This window comes from Bufo bufo, chromosome 11 (assembly GCF_905171765.1).
Source record: "Bufo bufo chromosome 11, aBufBuf1.1, whole genome shotgun sequence".
NCBI lineage: Eukaryota > Metazoa > Chordata > Amphibia > Anura > Bufonidae > Bufo > Bufo bufo.
This window is the reverse complement of record NC_053399.1, coordinates 43,479,549-43,501,093: the sequence shown is the minus strand read 5'-3', so window position 1 is coordinate 43,501,093 and position 21,545 is coordinate 43,479,549. Positions and strand designations below refer to the sequence as shown.

The 21,545-nt window shown below is 44.0% G+C and overlaps 1 protein-coding gene across 1 annotated transcript in view; it reads left to right on the top strand.

Annotated features, from left to right (window-relative positions):
• The first annotated feature begins 284 nt into the window (after positions 1–284).
• Positions 285–21,545, top strand: part of TTC6 (tetratricopeptide repeat domain 6) — a 158,791-nt gene continuing 137,530 nt past the window's right edge. The window contains exons 1-4 of the mRNA XM_040410990.1: positions 285–1,010; positions 3,445–3,546; positions 7,851–8,051; positions 10,585–10,700. Coding sequence (XP_040266924.1) covers positions 285–1,010; positions 3,445–3,546; positions 7,851–8,051; positions 10,585–10,700 — 1,145 coding nt within the window. The remainder of the gene's footprint in view (positions 1,011–3,444; positions 3,547–7,850; positions 8,052–10,584; positions 10,701–21,545) is intronic.

The window sequence follows — 21,545 nt, the reverse complement described above, 5'->3', positions numbered from 1 at the left end:
AGAAAGAGCTGGAAAGATTGCTTAAGCCTCCTCATAGGGCTATCAGACATGATATGGTGGAACTCAGGCCCAAAAGCAGCTCACCCCTATCTCTGATGCAAGACCCTTCTATCCCCCTGTCAAATCAATTTAATTCTCTCTCACGTCCAAGATCTGGGGTTAGAAGCAAGCCATCTCCAGCTGTCTGTCAAGCTGCACCAACTTCTGCGGTGTCGAGAAGAGAGGCCGAGATACCGCACAATGATGAGAATAAAGCCGGTATAGTATCAAAAGCTGCCACTTCTATGTCTAGAAATATTACTCAAGAACCAAAAGACCAGGCGCCGTTGCACAGAGATGTTCCGGAGACTGAACACAATGTCCAGAGGCCCGCAATTGCATCATTGGTTGGGACAACCAAACCTGTTATGGTTTTCACCCGCCCAGAGCCACCATCAAAGCCTAGATCTTACATGCCCCAGGAATCGGTCAAGCCCCGTGTTGCTAGAAAGTTTCCAGTCATAGAGAAGAAGGTGTCAAAAAAGCAAAAAGTGACACCAGCATCTTCCTTCAAGATGAAGAAAGACTTTGATGTTAGGTCAGCTGAAGACAGTGATGACAGTAGCACGTCTTCCAGTTCTGATTCCCAGGATAGTGAGGACTTGGAAAAAAGAGTAAAACGTAGTAAGAAGAAAAAGAAAAAGCATTTGAGGAAGTCCCAGACCTTGGCTACATCAGAGCAAGGTCAAGTTGGCAGTGGTGACCCCACAAGCTCCTTGTCTCCTACAGCAGACAGATTGCCTCATGTGGAGGAACCTCCTGCTACTGACTCAAAATGGGACCACAACAGTGCAAAGGGAACCATAGAAAGAGCAACCATAAGTGTGGTGTCACCAGTTAAGACCACAGCCAGGTCGGTAGATGAAATAATAGCCTCGCTGCGGTCTCCTCAGTCATATACGGCTTCAGACTTGATGATAAAGGAGTTAATGGAGAGTGTATTAGGACTGGACTATAACATAACATCTGGGGTAAGTCTTCTTTTAGATTCTCATGCAGCTGGGTAAAATGTTTGTGAAACTAATGTGAAAGAACCATTCTTCTCAGATCCAATGTCTACCTGCAATGAGCTCCCCTACAAGACTAGGAGACATAGCAGCTGCTGTGCGGCCTAGTGAGTCTCCATTGGTGAGGGATGAGACCAAGGAAGAAGGAAGATGCCATGGACAGCGTGGTGTCCATGATAAGCATCCATTTTTCACTTTTTGAGCCCACCATATGCCGTTGGTGGTCATATGAAAGTGGACCCCTATTCCAGTGTTTGCTATCGACCCCACTGTTTTTTTTCTTCCTTTGCTATTCATATTACATCCATGTAAGTATTGTAAGTGTTGAGCTAGTGAGTTATTTGGGATTAGGAAAAAAAGGGTCAGAGTTTTCCCCCCAGGAACAGCACCGCCTTTGGGATGGGCTGTGTTTGGCATTGTAGATCATTCATGTGAAGAGGGCTGGCCTGCAATACCATCCACAGCCCATTCACAGGAGTGGTGCACTTTCTGTAAAAAAAAAAGTCAAACCCACCTTTCTAATACTCAACAACTTAGGGCAATTTTTCTACTAAAGAGCAATATGAAAACATGTTAGGGCTCATTCACACGACAGTATGAATAGTTCTGCATCCATTTCGCAATTTTGAAGAATGGATGTGGACCCATTCATTTAATGGGGCTGCAAAAGATGCGGACAGCACACCGTATGCTGTCTGCATCCGTATTTCTGTTCCGCGGCCCCACAAAAAATATAGAGCATGTTTCAATAATGGGCCTTCTGTTCCACAAATTGCGGAACGCACACGGGCGGCATTTGTGTTTTGCGGATCTGCCATTTGCTGACCGCAAAACACGGCAGTGTTGTCTGAATGTGCCCTTAGTGACACAAGTTCATAGTGCTCTATTGTGTCTAATCTCTCACATCAGGTCCTGAACCCCGTCTGTTTTCTCCGATGTACGAACGCACACACACTGGGGTCTGGGTATGTGGTGGTCAATTAAAAAGGTTTTCCGAGTCTTCTTGACGGCTCTTCTAAAGATGCCAATACATCTTCAATAGCCATAGGTTGAGCTTATAATTCTTGTCAATGGAGAGAGGCGAGTAAGTCGCTGCTGTACACTTATGGCGGTTGATTGTCTTCCCTGAGAACAAAAAGATCAGGTGTTGAAATTCAACATGTCCGATCTTGGGAAGACCCCCATGCAGTTAAAGGGATTGTCCCACGAAAAATATTCTACAGTTTTCAAACCAGCACCCGGGTCTGAATACTTTTGTAATTGCATGTAATTAAACATTTTGTATAGTTATTCAGTAAAACGTATCTGTATAGCGCCACTTAATTTCCTATTTCTTTGACCTGCTCACTGAGAAGGCCGCACATGCTCAGTTTCATGTTTCAACTTTCTCCTGAGCTGTGATAGGGAGATCATGGACACGCCTTCTGAGCTGTGATAGGGAGATCATGGACACGCCTTCTGAGCTGTGATAGGGAGAGCATGGACACGCCTTCTGAGCTGTGATAGGGAGAGCATGGACACGCCTCCAGAGCTGTGATAGGGAGAGCATGGACACGCCCCCTGAGCTGCAGCAGAAAAGACACTCCCCTTGAGCTGTCAGCTGGATATAAATGGGGAGATCTCTGGATCCATGTGAGGTACAGGGCTGGTTCTAGCTTTGTTAGAAAGAGACTGTCATGTGCTATATGATGTCTGATTTTAATTTTTTACATTATTCATGGGAGAACCCCTTTAAGATAGTCTACCGTTCCAACCGAAATCCTCGTATCTCTGTTCATATTGTAGTGGCTGTGGATGATATTGGAGCTCTGTACATTCAAGTGAACAGTCTGACCCTCATCTGATAATGGTGGCCTGTCCTAAGAACAGGCCACCAATATATGTATTGGGAAAACCCTGTTAAAGGGGTTGTCTCACTTCCGCAAATAGAATTTATCATGTAGATAAAGTTAATACAAGGCACTTACTAATGTATTGTGATTGTCCATATTGCCTCCTTTGCTGGCTGGATTCATTTTTTCATCACATTATACACTGCTCGTTTCCAGGGCTTACGACCACCCCGTAATCCATCAGTGGTCCTTGTGCTTTCACACTATAGGAAAAAGCACCGGCTTCTCTGGTGCCTGGGAGTGTGGGAGTGTGCATAGGCTGGGGCTTTTTCTTATTGCACGGCGGTTGTAACCATGGATACGAGCAGTGTATCATGTGATGGAAAACTGAATCCAGCCAGCAAAGGAGGCAATATGGACAATCGCAATACATTAGTAAGTGCCTGGTATTAACTGTATCTACATGATACATGCCATTTGCTGAAGTGAGACAACCCCTTTTAGTTATCCGTGTAAGAACATATGCTAAACTAGAGAAAAATACATTATAATTATTATTATTTCAGGAAACTACGGAGGAGAAAACCCATGAAGAAGAAAAAGAGACAATTCAGCCTCATCTGGACGATCCTGAAACATCACAGGCAGAAGCTCAGCCTCCAGAGCAGGTAGGATTGCCATGAAGAGGACCTGACAGCTCTGCTGACAAGTCTGTTAGTAAATTCTTGTATCCCCCGTAATATAATAGCGCTGGGCACCTGTTAACTGAGTGTTAGGCTAGTATCACACTATCGCTAGGGATGTGGCGGGCTGTTCTGGCGTTGCCAGAAGCTTGTAAATCTCCGTCCGACCCTATTAACTGTAATGGGGACCAGCGGAGATCTGTTGTCAATTTATTCATAGAATGAGGCAGATTTACCAAATCCTGTCTAAAATGTAGACCGCGAAAGTCAGTCTAAAGATGTGCACATTGATTGAGTTGGAGGAGATGAGGGCAGCACTGGGTGCTATGGCTAACGACAAAGCGCCAGGTTTAGATGGTCTTCCAGCGGAAGTTTATAAAACCTTTGCGGAAGTACTGCTCCCGGAACTGTTGAAGGTACTTAATTACTCCAAGGAAAGGGGGGTGTTAACTCTGTCTATGCAGGAGGCGCTTATAGTCGTCATTCCTAAGCCGGACAAGGATCACTCTCTCCCTGACTCATATAGACCGATTTCCTTGCTCTCCACGGATGTTAAGGTGCTTGCGAAGGTATTGGCCACGCGTCTATCTAAAGTGATTTTGTCTATCATACACTCTGATCAGACTGGCTTCATGCCTCAGAAATCCACATCAATTAATATAAGAAGAGTGTTTGCCAGTATTCAACTCCCAGCTGAAACTGTTGGAGATAGAGCTATCCTTTCTTTAGACGCGGCCAAGGCCTTTGACAGCATTGAATGGCGATTCCTGTGGAGAGTTTTGGTGTGTATGGGATTTGGAGAAGAGTACATATCCTGGGTCAGGGTGCTATATTCTAGTCCAAAAGCATGTATTAGGGCGAATGGTGGGGTGTCCCCCAAGTTCTGTTTGGGCCGGGGCACTAGACAGGGGTGCCCGTTGTCGCCTCTGCTATTTGCAGTTGCGATTGAGCCTCTAGCTGCAGCGATTCGCAGGTCCTCAGACATTCAGGGGTTCCAATATGGGGCAGTTAACAATAAAGTGGCGATGTATGCAGATGACACCTTGCTCTTTTTAGGGGACACTAGCCCATCCCTGGCAACGGCTATGACAATTATTGACCGCTTCGGTGCCCTGTCGGGTCTGACTATAAATTGGAGTAAGTCGGCAATTATGCTGCTTGATGGGCAAGCGCAGTCGCAGATTGTGCACGAAAGAAATATTCCGTGCGTGGTATCCTTTAAGTACCTGGGTATACATGTACAGTACAGACCAAAAGTTTGGACACACCTTCTCATTCAAAGAGTTTTCTTTATTTTCATGACTATGAAAATTGTAGATTCACACTGAAGGCATCAAAACGATGAATTAACACGTGGAATTATATACATAACAAACAAGTGTGAAACAACTGAAAATATGTCATATTCTAGGTTCTTCAAAGTAGCCACCTTTTGCTTTGATTACTGCTTTGCACACTCTTGGCATTCTCTTGATGAGCTTCAAGAGGTAGTCCCCTGAAATGGTTTTCACTTCACAGGTGTGCCCTGTCAGGGTTAATAAGTGGGATTTCTTGCCTTATAAATGGGGTTGGGACCATCAGTTGCGTTGAGGAGAAGTCAGGTGGATACACAGCTGATAGTCCTACTGAATAGACTGTTAGAATTGGTATTATGGCAAGAAAAAAGCAGCTAAGTAAAGAAAAACGAGTGGCCATCATTACTTTAAGAAATGAAAGTCAGTCAGTCAGCCGAAAAATTGGGAAAACTTTGAAAGTAAGGGCTACTTGACCATGAAGGAGAGTGATGGGGTGCTGCGCCAGATGACCTGGCCTCCACAGTCACCGGACCTGAACACAATCGAGATGGTTTGGGGTGAGCTGGACCGCAGAGTGAAGGCAAAAGGGCCAACAAGTGCTAAGCATCTCTGGGAACTCCTTCAAGACTGTTGGAAGACCATTTCAGGGGACTACCTCTTGAAGCTCATCAAGAGAATGCCAAGAGTGTGCAAAGCAGTAATCAAAGCAAAAGGTGGCTACTTTGAAGAACCTAGAATATGACATATTTTCAGTTGTTTCACACTTGTTTGTTATGTATATAATTCCACATGTGTTAATTCATAGTTTTGATGCCTTCATAGTCATGAAAATAAAGAAAACTCTTTGAATGAGAAGGTGTGTCCAAACTTTTGGTCTGTACTGTATCTCCCAGACTTCGGGACTTTGAACGCCTTAACTTTGATCCACTAGTTATTAAGTTTAGGAGTAAAGTTAGGGTGTGGTGTAAACTATATTTATCGGTGGCGGGAAGAGCGAATCTTATTAAAATGGTGTTGATGCCCCAGTTACTTTATATTTTGCATAATTCCCCGGTCTGGCTGTCAAAGTCTAAATTTGATCAGATTAATACTATTTTCAGGGAGCTCATCTGGCGCAAGGGGCAACCGAGAATTAAAATTGAAACACTGCAATATCCTAAGACGGAAGGGGGTCTTGCAATACCAAACCCTTGGGTATATTTCCTGGCTGCACAATGCCAGCACTTCAAAGGGTGGATGGACCCAGAGCAGAGTGAGGTGACATGTCAGTTGTTTACTCATTGCTTGTCAACTAGGGACCTAATGTTGCTCCTGGAGACTAAAGGTGCCGGGAAAGGTGGTCCGATGGGGGATCTGGGGTATTTGATGCAGTCTACATAGAACAGGGTTAAGCAGCTAAGGGGAATTGTTGGCAGTACAGAATACACTCCACTGTGGGGCAATCCTGTGCTGCCGGAGTTCCTTTCTCTGTCTGATTTTGGAGCATGGAAAAGGAAGGGAATCCTGAGATTAGGCCACTTGCTGGAAGATAAAAATTTCATGTCCTTCTCCAGGCTGCAAGAGATGTATGAGCTACCCAGGACTCACTTCTATAAGTACCTTCAAGTGAGACACGCATACAATTCCACATTTAAGGGTCCGACTGTGATGGCTGGGAGAGATATCGCACTACATCAAATTCTCTCCAAAGGGGAGAAAAGAGGGATGATCTCCAGTGTATACAAGTTGCTACTAGATAAGTTTTTGCTATTACACCCGCTGGTGGCTAGGGGCAAGTGGGAAAAGGATGTAGGCGAAATAACGGATGATCAATGGTCTGACATACTAGAGGTAATACCTCTCTCTTCCTTAAGCGAGGGTCGTAAACTCTCGCAGCTGTTTATAGTCCACAGGGTCTACAAGACACCTTTTTTGTTGTTCCGCATAGGTTATAGACCTACGGCTGAATGTCCAAGGTGCTCTGTGGAAGCTGCGGACTTGATGCATATGCTATGGAAGTGTGAGAGGCTAGGGAGATACTGGAAAATGGTAACTCAGACTATACATGACGCATACGAGGTACGGATTTCGCTTGATCCTAGAGTATGTATGCTAGGCTATGTTTCTGAACTGGCCACTAGTCAGGTACATAAAATAGCGATAGGCAGAGTGCTATATGTAGCTAGGAAATTAATTGCCTTGCATTGGATACAGACAGCGCCGCCCACCCTAGGTGAATTCTTAGGGGCAGTAGACACGATGTTAAGTTATGAACGGGTGGTATACCAGAAGTGTGGATGCCCATCAAAATTTGAGAAATTATGGGAACCCTGGCTGTCGTTTCGACGTCTGAACAACAATGTCTAATATTGTATTTTTGTACTTTTGTGCTATAGTGGGGCGGGAGGGGAAGGGTGGGGGGAAGGGTGAAAATTAGTGTAATGCTGATTGTTTGGTAGCCTGATTGTTGTCAGCATTATATAAGTTATGTTTGTATATCTTTTTTTTTTAATGTAAGATCTGTACAACAATGTATTTACACTGTAAACACTCAATAAAAAAGATCTGATTTAAAAAAAAAAAAAGATGTGCACATTTATCACAGGGGCTCAGGCTGGATGATCGCTGTGTTGCAGGAATAGATACTTCTCTTTTATACCAACTATTGGTTGCTATATATTTTTTTCTTGGTGAGTTGGGTGAGTTGCAGTTCCTGTACAGCACATGCACAGATGTACATTTTTGGTATATATGGTGCAGTTTTATACTGGTGAGGGCCATAAAGGGGCAACCACCCTTGTGTGCCGATATGTGCGCGCTTCTCTCCTCTCATTCCAGTGATCTGTGGGGGTCTCAGCATTCACACCACCACCTATCTAAACTTATCTTACATTTTCGAGCCCTAAAACATGGCAAGCTGAAATGATGTACATTTAATATGTACCACTTTAAGTGGCTCCTTATGTGCTTATTAGAATATAAGGCTTATGATGTAAATTTCTATATTACATTCAGCCTGAGCTCCAGGTTCCTGAGGCAGACACCACACTGATGGATCCCAGGCTTTCTACTGAAATGTCTCTTTTCATGGATAAAGATGACGAAGAACCAAGTCACCAAAGGTCCAGGTCCACTGGGGAGCAAACCATTAAATCAGTGAAGACGGAGGAAATTACAGAAGAAGAAGCCAAAGAAATCCTCAAGTCATCGTCACAGGTAAAGGACCATACAGGGAGTGCAGAATTATTAGGCAAGTTGTATTTTTGAGTATTAATTTTATTATTGAACAACAACCATGTTCTCAATGAACCCAAAAAACTCATTAATATCAAAGCTGAATATTTTTGGAAGTAGTTTTTAGTTTGTTTTTAGTTTTAGCTATTTTAGGGGGATATCTGTGTGTGCAGGTGACTATTACTGTGCATAATTATTAGGCAACTTAACAAAAAACAAATATATACCCATTTCAATTATTTATTTTTACCAGTGAAACCAATATAACATCTCAACATTCACAAATATACATTTCTGACATTCAAAAACAAAACAAAAACAAATCAGTGACCAATATAGCCACCTTTCTTTGCAAGGACACTCGAAAGCCTGCCATCCATGGATTCTGTCAGTGTTTTGATCTGTTCACCATCAACATTGCGTGCAGCAGCAACCACAGCCTCCCAGACACTGTTCAGAGAGGTGTACTGTTTTCCCTCCTTGTAAATCTCACATTTGATGATGGACCACAGGTTCTCAATGGGGTTCAGATCAGGTGAACAAGGAGGCCATGTCATTAGATTTTCTTCTTTTATACCCTTTCTTGCCAGCCACGCTGTGGAGTACTTGGACGCGTGTGATGGAGCATTGTCCTGCATGAAAATCATGTTTTTCTTGAAGGATGCAGACTTCTTCCTGTACCACTGCTTGAAGAAGGTGTCTTCCAGAAACTGGCAGTAGGACTGGGAGTTGAGCTTGACTCCATCCTCAACCCGAAAAGGCCCCACAAGCTCATCTTTGATGATACCAGCCCAAACCAGTACTCCACCTCCACCTTGCTGGCGTCTGAGTCGGACTGGAGCTCTCTGCCCTTTACCAATCCAGCCACGGGCCCATCCATCTGGCCCATCAAGACTCACTCTCATTTCATCAGTCCATAAAACCTTAGAAAAATCAGTCTTGAGATATTTCTTGGCCCAGTCTTGACGTTTCAGCTTGTGTGTCTTGTTCAGTGGTGGTCGTCTTTCAGCCTTTCTTACCTTGGCCATGTCTCTGAGCATTGCACACCTTGTGCTTTTGGGCACTCCAGTGATGTTGCAGCTCTGAAATATGGCCAAACTGGTGGCAAGTGGCATCTTGGCAGCTGCACGCTTGACTTTTCTCAGTTCATGGGCAGTTATTTTGCGCCTTGGTTTTTCCACACGCTTCTTGCGACCCTGTTGACTATTTTGAATGAAACGCTTGATTGTTCGATGATCACGCTTCAGAAGCTTTGCAATTTTAAGAGTGCTGCATCCCTCTGCAAGATATCTCACTATTTTTGACTTTTCTGAGCCTGTCAAGTCCTTCTTTTGACCCATTTTGCCAAAGGAAAGGAAGTTGCCTAATAATTATGCACACCTAATATAGGGTGTTGATGTCATTAGACCACGCCCCTTCTCATTACAGAGATGCACATCACCTAATATGCTTAATTGGTAGTAGGCTTTCGAGCCTATACAGCTTGGAGTAAGACAACATGCATAAAGAGGATGATGTGGTCAAAATACTCATTTGCCTAATAATTCTGCACACAGTGTATAACTGATCTTATACATTAGAACAAAAATTGGTGCAAAGAAGGATCAGGTACATTGGATTTCACCATGCCTGATGCTTAATTTTTTCAAGTTGGTGAAAAACTGCTGCCAGTGATACTGTATTTATCAGCAGATATTCCTTTATTAGGGATCATGCACACGACCTTATGGCGTTTTCAGGGTTTTGCAGGCCGTTTTTAACAGATCCGTTTTTTGTTTCAGTAGTGTTTCCGGTTCAGTTCCGTTTTTCCGTATGGCATATACAGTATACAGTAATGACATAGGAAAAATTGGGCTGGACATAAACCTTTCAATAGATGCTATCACAAAAACGGAACGGATACGGAAGACATACGGAGTACATTCCGTATGTGTTCCGGTTTTTTTGCGGACCCATTGACTTGAATGGAGCCACGGAACGTGATTTGCGGGCAATAATAGGACACGTTCTGTCTTTCAACGGAACGGAAATACGGAAACGGAATGCACACAGAGACACTTCAGTTTTTTTTGCTGACCCATTGAAATGAATGGTTCAGTATAAGTAACGCATAGTGAACTAAAAAAACGGACAGTATACTGAACGCAAAAAACGTTCGTGTGCATGAGCCCTTACTCGCAGACTTCAGATCAGATGATGCCAGTGAGGCCAGAGTTATGGGCATCCAATTGTAGTATATGTGCTGACTACAAATCCTGCATGTCATTTTAGCAGGTCTGAACCTCACCAGTTCCATTATATCCCAATATAACTGGAGTATTTGCAATGCAGGAATTGAGGGTCTGTTGCTTCTGTGAGCGGTGGCGACTCCCTGGCTGTGTACGGAAGGAGGGGCAGTGGTGAGAAATCACCAGGCGTTGACAGAACAACTGTTTGTATTTTTACTGGTTGAAATAATCTTGTTTTCCCTTTTTAACCCCTGAAACCTTTATCTTGGCTTTTTGTTTTTCTTCAGATCTCCATCTCGGACATCATTCATGTGAAAGGAGGTGCAGCGCCACTGACGAGACGCGAGACACCAAAGATTCGACCTTCTGCGGCTCTTCTTGCCACCTGGACGCCAAGAGCAAAGTAATTACTACAAGAGTGTTAAGGACCAAGGGATAAATATATAGATTATCCTTTATGTCTACATTGTCTAATTCTGTCTCCAAGTGCTTCTAGCAAAACTGGCAGTGCATTTTTTTTTTAAAGGGACACTGACAGGCGAAATCAGCATATATAGTTAGATATATCACATTACAGGTCTTATAGAGTCTTTTAAAAGCATATAACTATCCCCCCTGTCCACCTTATAAAGAGCGAAATATAAAGTTTTATAACCTGCTTCTCCGGTCAGCAATCTGCCCAAGGGGCGGCGTTTCATGTGAAAATGCGCCCAGCCAGCCTTCCCAACTGCCGTTCTTAAGCCCCGCCCAGCTCATCATTATTCACTTCGCTGGGCGGCGGCTAGAACTCTCCCCAGTCCCGATCCTGCGCCTGCGCAATTCAATCCTCCCAGCATCGTTCATGCCCAATCTTCTGCGCCTGCGCCCCGCCGTGCCGTTAGATCGCGCCTGCGTACACACACCAGCCTGCGTCTTCGAGGCAGCTGCAGCCTCAGCCATGCACTGTTCAGAGCAGCGCTTCAGAGCGCTGCTCACTCACATCATATAAGGGGTTAATTATAGTGCGTCCGACGGCACGGCGGGGCGCAGGCGCAGAAGATTGGGCATGAACGATGCTGGGAGGATTGAATTGCGCAGGCGCAGGATCGGGACTGGGGAGAGTTCTAGCCGCCGCCCAGCGAAGTGAATAATGATGAGCTGGGCGGGGCTTAAGAACGGCAGTTGGGAAGGCTGGCTGGGCGCATTTTCACATGAAACGCCGCCCCTTGGGCAGATTGCTGACCGGAGAAGCAGGTTATAAAACTTTTTATTTCGCTCTTTATAAGGTGGACAGGGGGGATAGTTATATGCTTTTAAAAGACTCTATAAGACCTGTAATGTGATATATCTAACTATATATGCTGATTTGGCCTGTCAGTGTCCCTTTAAGCTTGAGACCACATTGCCCCAGTAGCATGTGTTTGAGCAATTTGATGAATTTTGTATAAAACGGAATTACTGCAAAAATGATACACCTGGAGCACGATGCGGGAGAGAGTGCCACATGCCTTAAGACCATGTTCACACGATTAAAATCTGCATTGGATTCCGCTGCTTGGAATCTGTGATCCAAGCTCAACCAATACTGACTTAAATGACAAAAACTCCACCATGGTAGCGCTTTTTTTACAGACTCTAAATTAAAGGGGTTGTCCAACCGTTAATATTGATGACCTGTCATCAGGATAGTTCATCCATATCAGATTGGTGGGTGTACAACACCTGGCCCCCCCCGCCAATCAGCTGTTTGCCGAGGAGGTGGTGCTCCATGCAAGCGCCGCTTCCTGGTCTTTACACTACGCCTCGGTGACATAGTGTAATTACAAGTACTCGCTCCATTCACTTGAATAGAGCAGGTACTTATATTACACTGCATCTCCGAGACGAAGGGCAGTGTAATGAAGAGGAAGTAGCACTCGCATGAAGCCCTGCCTCCTCTTCAAACAGTTGATCAGCAGGGGTGCCTGGAGTCGGACCCTTGCCGATCAGATATTGAAGACCCATCCTGACAATTGTAAGTATGTGTTGGGCGAGCACTCTAACATCAGGCTAACACAAATCACACATTTATTGCATAAAATACATAAAACAATATATAACAATATCCCCAATATAAAATCAATATAAAACAAATGGTCGCAATATATTCGCAAAGGGGACAATTCAAATGCGCCACCATAAATGTCCGTGTTGTAATATGGATCTCTTTACCATACATGCGCATGTAATACTCTTTGTTTCATATGCGACACCTGAGGGATTGGTATTGTGTCGCAGATAGTGGAGGTATTGATATTACTTTCGGATAAGTTCTAATATAGTCCGAAGAATGATAGTATTGAAACTATCATGAATAGTCATATAAGACTTTATTACGACTTTTAGATGACCTTGTCGGCTATTCAGCCACTTACCTCCTTCCTACGGGGGTTATCCGTGCTGTCTCCACTGACTTGACGAGGGGCGAGCGGTGCGGGAGACTTTGAAACAAAGAGTATTACATGCGCATGTATGGTAAAGAGATCAATATCACATTTATGGTGGCGCATTTGAATTGTCCCCTTTGCGAATATATTGCGACCATTTGTTTTATATTGATTTTATATTGGGGATATTGTTATATATTGTTTTATGTATTTTATGCAATAAATGTGTGATTTGTGTTAGCCTGATGTTAGAGTGCTCGCCCAACACATACTTACTTTAGCCATCTCTTTTTTTGGAGAGGCAGGGTGTCCTCTCATTTGGGTTGGTAGCACCATACCATAGGTAATAGGGAGTGAGCCACCACCACAACAGAATACCATCCTGACAATTGGTCATCAGTATTAACGGCTGGACAACCCCTTTAAGATATGCTCCTGGGGTGACATGTTACTTCTTAGAAGTGGATTGATAGTGGTTTGTGCATTGTAGTCAAAAAGAAAGCAGAAAAAAATGCTAGCTTCTGAATTATCCCACCCAAGGTATTCAGCTAGTGATTCTGCTACTGATTTTTCTGCCATGGATTTTGGCGTGTGAACATAGCCTCAAAAACACCCATAAGATGGCAAGACACATTGCGGCTGATTTAAAAAGACCGGGGCAGGAGAATTATCTGTTTTACCAATGTCAGACTGGGCTGCCTAGGACCCACCAGTAAAATTCATTCTGGGGGCCCACTGTATATCAACATGCAAATACTACCTGCCCCCACACCGGCAGCAGCAGCAAGATGCTACAAGATGATTGATTATGATGGCCCCTGCAATGACTTTGAGAGGGAAGGTCCCTGGTGAAAGAGGATACTGGCTAGCCTGACTGTGTACCTAGAAGTCACCTCAGCCACCTGATGCATCTATAATAATAAACTAGGTACAGTATTTTTCCTTTATAAGGCGAACCTGCCCATAAGACGCACCTTAGTTTTAGAGGTGGAAATTAAGAAAAAAAAACATTTTTCATCAGACCTGAGCTCAGACCCTCAATTAGACCCCCGATGTTAGTCAGACCTCAGAACAGACCTCAATGTTAATTAGACCCCCAATCAGACCTCAGATTAGACCCCCAATATTAATAAAGCCCCTATTCAGACCTCAGATCAGACCTCTATGTCAGTAAGTCCCCCAATCAGACCTCCATGTTAACAAGTCCCTCATGTGAAGCAGACCTCAGATTAGAGGAAAAAAAAATAAATCGACTTACCTCTCCTGCTCTGGACATCGGCGGCGCTCTTGAGACCCAGCACTCTTCCTGCCTTTCTGTGCTGTGACCTGACGCCGCACAGCATGAGATTACAGAACGCTGACATCTTCACGCTGTGCGCAGTCAGAGCACGGCGAACGGCCGAGGAAGACCAGAAAGCTTCTCCTGTATTAATGAGCGCTTCTATAATGGAACCGCTCATTATTAGTCGCCCTATAAGACGCGCTGACCTTTTACCCCCCAAAAATGGGGCGAAAAATATGGTACTTTGTTAAATAATCTATCCAGTTTTTATATGATCCCAAAGGCTGGTTGAGATGCTGTAGCCTGTCTTTCTATATGATGTGTCCTTGTTCAGGGGGTGGTGGATAGGGGCCCACCTTGCTCAGGGGCCCAACAGGGGATTCACCCGTTCCCCTGTGGTCCAGTCTGAGCCTGTGTTTTAGACACTTTTTGTACCCTGCTGGACACTTTTCAAAAGTGTCTAAAAAGGAGGGCTTGGTTTTGTCCAGTTGTAAAATGTGGCAGAGTTAATGGTGCACACCAGTTATTTGGCGCAAAATGTAAAGTAAACCACTCAAGATGTTGCAAAAAAAGTTGAAAAGAGGGTCACTTGCGCCAAAATGCGTCAAATCTATCAAACAACGTGTGTCTCAGTAATACATTTGCCGCATGTTCAGCCTAACTTCTTGAGGTTTAGTTAAAAGGGGTATTCTGTTTGGGAAAAGTTACCACCTATCCACAGGATAGGGGATAGCTATTAGTTCGGTTGGGTTCTACCTCTTTGACCCCACTGATCATGACAATGTGGACCCCATACTGCTCGGGGCACCTTGAAATGAACTGATTGGCATGTCGAGCATACTCAGTGTTACTCCATTTATCTCTACAGGAGTTCTGGAGACAGCAGAGTACAGCACTCTGCTATTTCTCGAACTTCCATATAGATGAATGGAGCGGGAGTGTGCATGCCCAACTTGTTGCTCCATTTATTCCTCATACTCGGTGGGGGCTCCAGGTGTAGAAAATGGTAAGAGATGGGCCTGCTGGCCCGTCCCCTTCCCCACCCACGCCAAGCCCACAATTTTAGATCTGGTGTCGCCATCTACGCCTGAAATATGCCTAATTTAGGCGTATTTCAGATTAGTAAATGACCCCCAAAAATTCTAAAATAAAAACAGCAAAAATAAAGTCCTATGTAACACTGAAAAAAGATGCAAAAATAATTTAGATAGCCAAACATAGAAGATCTATGACTTTAGAAGATCCATGGCCTAAAAAATAATACAGAAAGTGTGTCTGTTTGGGTAGGTGTCACCACCAGACATCTGAGAAGCTCTGACAGACGTTCTTCAGAACCTCCCACTTGAGGTTTCTTTTGTTTTGCTTTAGTTTCCTCATCTCGTTAGCCTCTCTCAGCTGTCATGTAGTTGCACTGATTGCATCCCTTTAAATCCCTTCCCATACTGCATCACTTTGCGGTTTATACAACTTCCTGGAGTGTATGCATGCTGGATGCTACTACTGAGTCTTCTACAGATAAGTTTTGTTCATTCATTTGTATTTTCCTGTTTGCTGGATCCCAGGTGACCCTGACTCCCTCCGTATAGGGAGCCGGTGGTCGTGTCCCCTCACTATTATAGGGTGTTCAGGGCTTATACAGTCGAGGTACGAGGATATGTGATCTTCTACCATTGAGAATTTTGCATAGGCTGAGCAGTTAGGGAGAGAGCCAGGTCTGTTGCAGGGCTATCCCTTTGGTTCCTTAGTTTCGGATCCAGTCAGTCGGATCTTCCTTTTGTGTCTTCTAGTTTGCTGTACACCTTCCGTGACAGTAGGATGAGGTGGTAAATGGCCTACAACTGGGTTAATCATGGTCCTGGACCAAGAAAGTAACATTCAGTAAAGTTGTTTTTCTTTAGTTTGCCCTAGTACTAAATGTAAGCACCCATGTTCATTGCATATAGTTCTGACATATGTGTAGTAATAATATATTCTTTGAAATGACCAGGGAGCAATCACATACACTGCGTGCAGAATTATTAGGCAAATTAGTATTTTGATCACATCATCCTCTTTATGCATGTTGTCTTACTCCAAGCTGTATAGGCTCGAAAGCCTACTACCAATTAAGCATATTAGGTGATGTGCATCTCTGTAATGAGAAGGGGTGTGGTCTAATGACATCAACACCCTATATTAGGTGTGCATAATTATTAGGCAACTTCCTTTCCTTTGGCAAAATGGGTCAAAAGAAGGACTTGACAGGCTCAGAAAAGTCAAAAATAGTGAGATATCTTGCAGAGGGATGCAGCACTCTTAAAATTGCAAAGCTTCTGAAGCGTGATTATCGAACAATCAAGCGTTTCATTCAAAATAGTCAACAGGGTCGCAAGAAGCGTGTGGAAAAACCAAGGCGCAAAATAACTGCCCATGAACTGAGAAAAGTCAAGCGTGCAGCTGCCAAGATGCCACTTGCCACCAGTTTGGCCATATTTCAGAGCTGCAACATCACTGGAGTGCCCAAAAGCACAAGGTGTGCAATACTCAGAGACATGGCCAAGGTAAGAAAGGCTGAAAGATGACCACCACTGAACAAGACACACAAGCTGAAACGTCAAGACTGGGCCAAGAAATATCTCAAGACTGATTTTTCTAAGGTTTTATGGACTGATGAAATGAGAGTGAGTCTTGATGGGCCAGATGGATGGGCCCGTGACTGGATTGGTAAAGGGCAGAGAGCTCCAGTCCGACTCAGACACCAGCAAGGTGGAGGTGGAGTACTGGTTTGGGCTGGTATCATCAAAGATGAGCTTGTGGGGCCTTTTCGGGTTGAGGATGGAGTCAAGCTCAACTCCCAGTCCTACTGCCAGTTTCTGGAAGACACCTTCTTCAAGCAGTGGTACAGGAAAAAGTCTGCATCCTTCAAGAAAAACATGATTTTCATGCAGGACAATGCTCCATCACACGCGTCCAAGTACTCTACAGCGTGGCTGGCAAGAAAGGGTATAAAAGAAGAAAATCTAATGACATGGCCTCCTTGTTCACCTGATCTGAACCCCATTGAGAACCTGTGGTCCATCATCAAATGTGAGATTTACAAGGAGGGAAAACAGTACACCTCTCTGAACAGTGTCTGGGAGGCTGTGGTTGCTGCTGCACGCAATGTTGATGGTGAACAGATCAAAACACTGACAGAATCCATGGATGGCAGGCTTTTGAGTGTCCTTGCAAAGAAAGGTGGCTATATTGGTCACTGATTTGTTTTTGTTTTGTTTTTGAATGTCAGAAATGTATATTTGTGAATGTTGAGATGTTATATTGGTTTCACTGGTAAAAATAAATAATTGAAATGGGTATATACAGTGGGGGAAATAATTATTTGACCCCTCACTGATTTTGTAAGTTTGTCCAATGACAAAGAAATGAAAAGTCTCAGAACAGTATCATTTCAATGGTAGGTTTATTGTAACAGTGGCAGATAGCACATCAAAAGGAAAATCGAAAAAATAACTTTAAATAAAAGATAGCAACTGATTTGCATTTCATTGAGTGAAATAAGTATTTGAACCCTCTAACAAAAAAAGACTTAATACTTGGTGGAAAAACCCTTGTTTGCAAGCACAGAGGTCAAACGTTTCTTGTAATTGATGACCAAGTTTGCGCACATTTTAGGAGGAATGTTGGTCCACTCCTCTTTGCAGATCATCTCTAAATCCCTAAGGTTTCGAGGCTGTCTCTGTGCAACTCTGAGCTTGAGCTCCCTCCATAGGTTTTCGATTGGATTAAGGTCCGGAGACTGACTAGGCCACTCCATGACCTTAATGTGCTTCTTCTTGAGCCACTCCTTTGTTGCCTTTGCTGTATGTTTTGGGTCATTGTCGTGCTGGAACACCCATCCACGACCCATTTTCAGTTTCCTGGCAGAGGGAAGGAGGTTGTCGCTCAGGATTTCACGATACATGGCTCCGTCCATTTTCCCGTTTATGCGAATAAGTTGTCCTGTGCCCTTAGCAGAAAAACACCCCCAAAGCAAAATGTTTCCACCCCCATGCTTGACGGTGGGGACGGTGTTTTGGGGGTCATAGGCAGCATTTTTCTTCCTCCAAACACAGCGAGTTGAGTTAATGCCAAAGAGCTCTATTTTGGTCTCATCAGACCACAGCACCTTCTCCCAGTCACTCTCTGAATCATTCAGGTGTTCATTGGCAAACTTCAGACGGGCCTGCACATGTGCCTTCCTGAGCAGGGGGACCTTGCGAGCCCTGCAGGATTTTAATCCATTGCGGTGTAATGTGTTTCCAATGGTTTTCTTGGTGACTGTGGTCCCTGCTAATTTGAGGTCATTAACTAACTCCTCCCGTGTAGTTCTAGGATGCTTTTTCACCTTTCTCAGAACCATTGACACCCCACGAGGTGAGATCTTGCGTGGAGCCCCAGAGTGAGGTCGATTGATGGTCATTTTGTGCTCCTTCCATTTTCGAACAATCGCACCAACAGTTGTCACCTTCTCTCCCAGCTTCTTGCTAATGGTTTTGTAGCCCATTCCAGCCTTGTGCAGGTCTACAATTTTGTCTCTGACATCCTTGGACAGCTCTTTGGTCTTTCCCATGTTGGAGAGTTTGGAGTCTGCTTGATTGATTGATTCTGTGGACAGGTGTCTTTTATACAGGTGACTAGTTAAGACAGGTGTCCTTAATGAGGGTGACTAATTGAGTAGAAGTGTCTAACCACTCTGTGGGAGCCAGAACTCTTAATGGTTGGTAGGGGTTCAAATACTTATTTCACTCAATGAAATGCAAATCAGTTGCTATCTTTTATTTAAAGTTATTTTTTCGATTTTCCTTTTGATGTGCTATCTGCCACTGTTACAATAAACCTACCATTGAAATGATACTGTTCTGAGACTTTTCATTTCTTTGTCATTGGACAAACTTACAAAATCAGTGAGGGGTCAAATAATTATTTCCCCCACTGTATTTGTTTTTTGTTAAGTTGCCTAATAATTATGCACAGTAATAGTCACCTGCACACACAGATATCCCCCTAAAATAGCTAAAACTAAAAACAAACTAAAAACTACTTCCAAAAATATTCAGCTTTGATATTAATGAGTTTTTTGGGTTCATTGAGAACATGGTTGTTGTTCAATAATAAAATTAATCCTCAAAAATACAACTTGCCTAATAATTCTGCACTCCCTGTAGTATTATAGATGCCAGCAGTGACGTAGTATTATAAATACCCAGCTTGCACTTAGCAATGCAAGACAATGGAAAAGTTAATTTCACACTTTCTGACCCTCGCTGGGAGTTCTTATATCATCGTCTGGTGACTATATAGAAGGATATATCTGAACCATATTTTGTTGACCTTTATAAATTCATAAACTGCTTCTATCATCTCATTTCCAAGAAAGCCTCATAAAAAAGCCCTGATTTTCTAAAGCAACCATCTTGGCATTTTGGTGACCCCATACGTGCCCTTACTTATCTACAGTCCCTGGATGCTTCTTCACCCAGGCCAGATTATGTATGAGGAGACAAAAGGAACTCCCAGCCTTCAATAAATACTGTCAGCTTCTCAATGGCACAGAAATGCGCTGACATTTTTCCCCTCTCCACTCTCACAAAGCAGAAAATATTTTTTTCGCTGTGCATTAGGTAGAAGTTGGCCACACACGGAGCTTCAACACTCTTCTGTCTCCCGACATAAAGAATGATAAATAGCTGGAGTAAGGAGACGTGAGGCTATAAAAACATGCACCTTTTTACCCGCAACATGCCAAAAACAACTTGTTTCTGCTGATAGACCTCTGGGAATGTTTGCCAATGAGGAAAGTTCCTGGGGCGGCTGTCAGGACGGCCGTGCCAAACACTGGCTTTCTTGAGTTTTCATTGAGAGAAAGGGCTGAGGTGACAGGGTGACATCATGCAGAGGTCAGGTACATGTTTTGTAGGATGGTAAAAGCCCTAGACAATAGTGAAATGCTTAACGGGTCTGTGGAGTCGTGTTTGTTTTTGTGCAGAGGGCCAAGTATTCTACTGATCGGCTTAGAGGTCTCTACACACAAGGTTTCTGGCCTGAAAGTGTTAGCCAAGAAGATAGTAGACCTGTAAAAATCCAACCCAAATGTATGTATCCAGAAATGTACAGTGTGAAGGTTTAGTGTACTGCTTCTGTACAGACCTGGCATTGCCTCTACTGGTGATGTGGTGGAGATGTGCACTATTATCTATGTAGCTGGGGCATTCTAGAGCTCTAGTAGTTAAAGGGAATGTGTGATGAGAATGTGACCTATTGTTTAAAGAGGACCTTTCACAGGTCCGGACATTATAATATAGCTAGTGGAATCTAGGCATACTTATGGCATATTACAGCACTTAATATTTTCTGTATGTGCTGCTCCGTTCGCCCGCTGTGCCCCCCCGTTCAGTTTTCCCGACTGGTATGTGACTTCATACCATTGGTACAGGGAGGAGGAAACGGCAGTGTTTCTCACTGGGCGTCTCCTTCTCCCTGGCTGTGAGCGGTCCAATCGCAGCCAAGAGCGTCACAGCCAGGGAGAAGGTGACGCCCATTAAGAAACAGGGCCGTCTCTTCCTCCCTGTATCGATGGTATGAATTTACCTACCAAGCAGGAAATGTGAACGGGGGGCACAGCGGCGAACGGAGCAGTGCATACAGAAAATAGTAAGCGCTGTAATATGCCATAAGTATGCCCCACAGAATCCACTAGTTTATATTATAATGTCCGGACCCGTGAAAGGTCCTCTTTAAATCACAATAGGCGCCACTTCTTGGTCTGTACTTTTCACTTTACTGCAGTTACCTGCTTATCTGTGATTCTAATCCTGCCTATAATGATTTCACCTCTGTGTATAGGTAAGAGAGGATCCACCATTCATAATAGGTGATTGTCAGAGCAAATCTCTTTGCACAGGTCACAGAACATGCCTAGAAAACTCTCCCATGTAAGTCAATAAGACCCCCTCCTGTCCATTGTGTCTATGGCCCATGTTGCTGACATAAAACATAATTCTGTTAAGAACAGTTCAGGCAAGATGGTCGTCCCCATAATCATATTCAGGAAATAGAATAAAGAAATCTGCAATCAGAAAATAAAACTGGCATGTACAATTTTTGCTGACACATTTCCATTAAGACTGTATGAGATTTCCAAGCCCATCTAGTTAATCACAGACAGTTAATTATTATGCACGCTGGTGTGGACCCACTGCGCCACTGACTGGGTATACTCTGGAGGGTGCGTAAACTAAGCCACTACCTGGTCTTCACTAGAGCCTCTGATGGTGAGGATAGGCTTTGGCCGTTAGGGTAGTTTCTACTCCAGAGCAGTCCCCGAGTCAGTGGCAGCATGGCAAGTGGGAGCCAAGCGCCCATGCCCGCGGTTAGGGGCAGCAGCGCCGGCACGGACCGCTGGGCTAATAGTACCACCCCCCTTACGCCCCCTCTCCTCAGGCCTTGTCCTGGACAATAATTTTTTCAGAAGAGGGGCATTGATGTTTTCTCTAGGTTCCCAAGATCTTTCCTCAAGACCAAACCCCTTCCAATACACAATAAA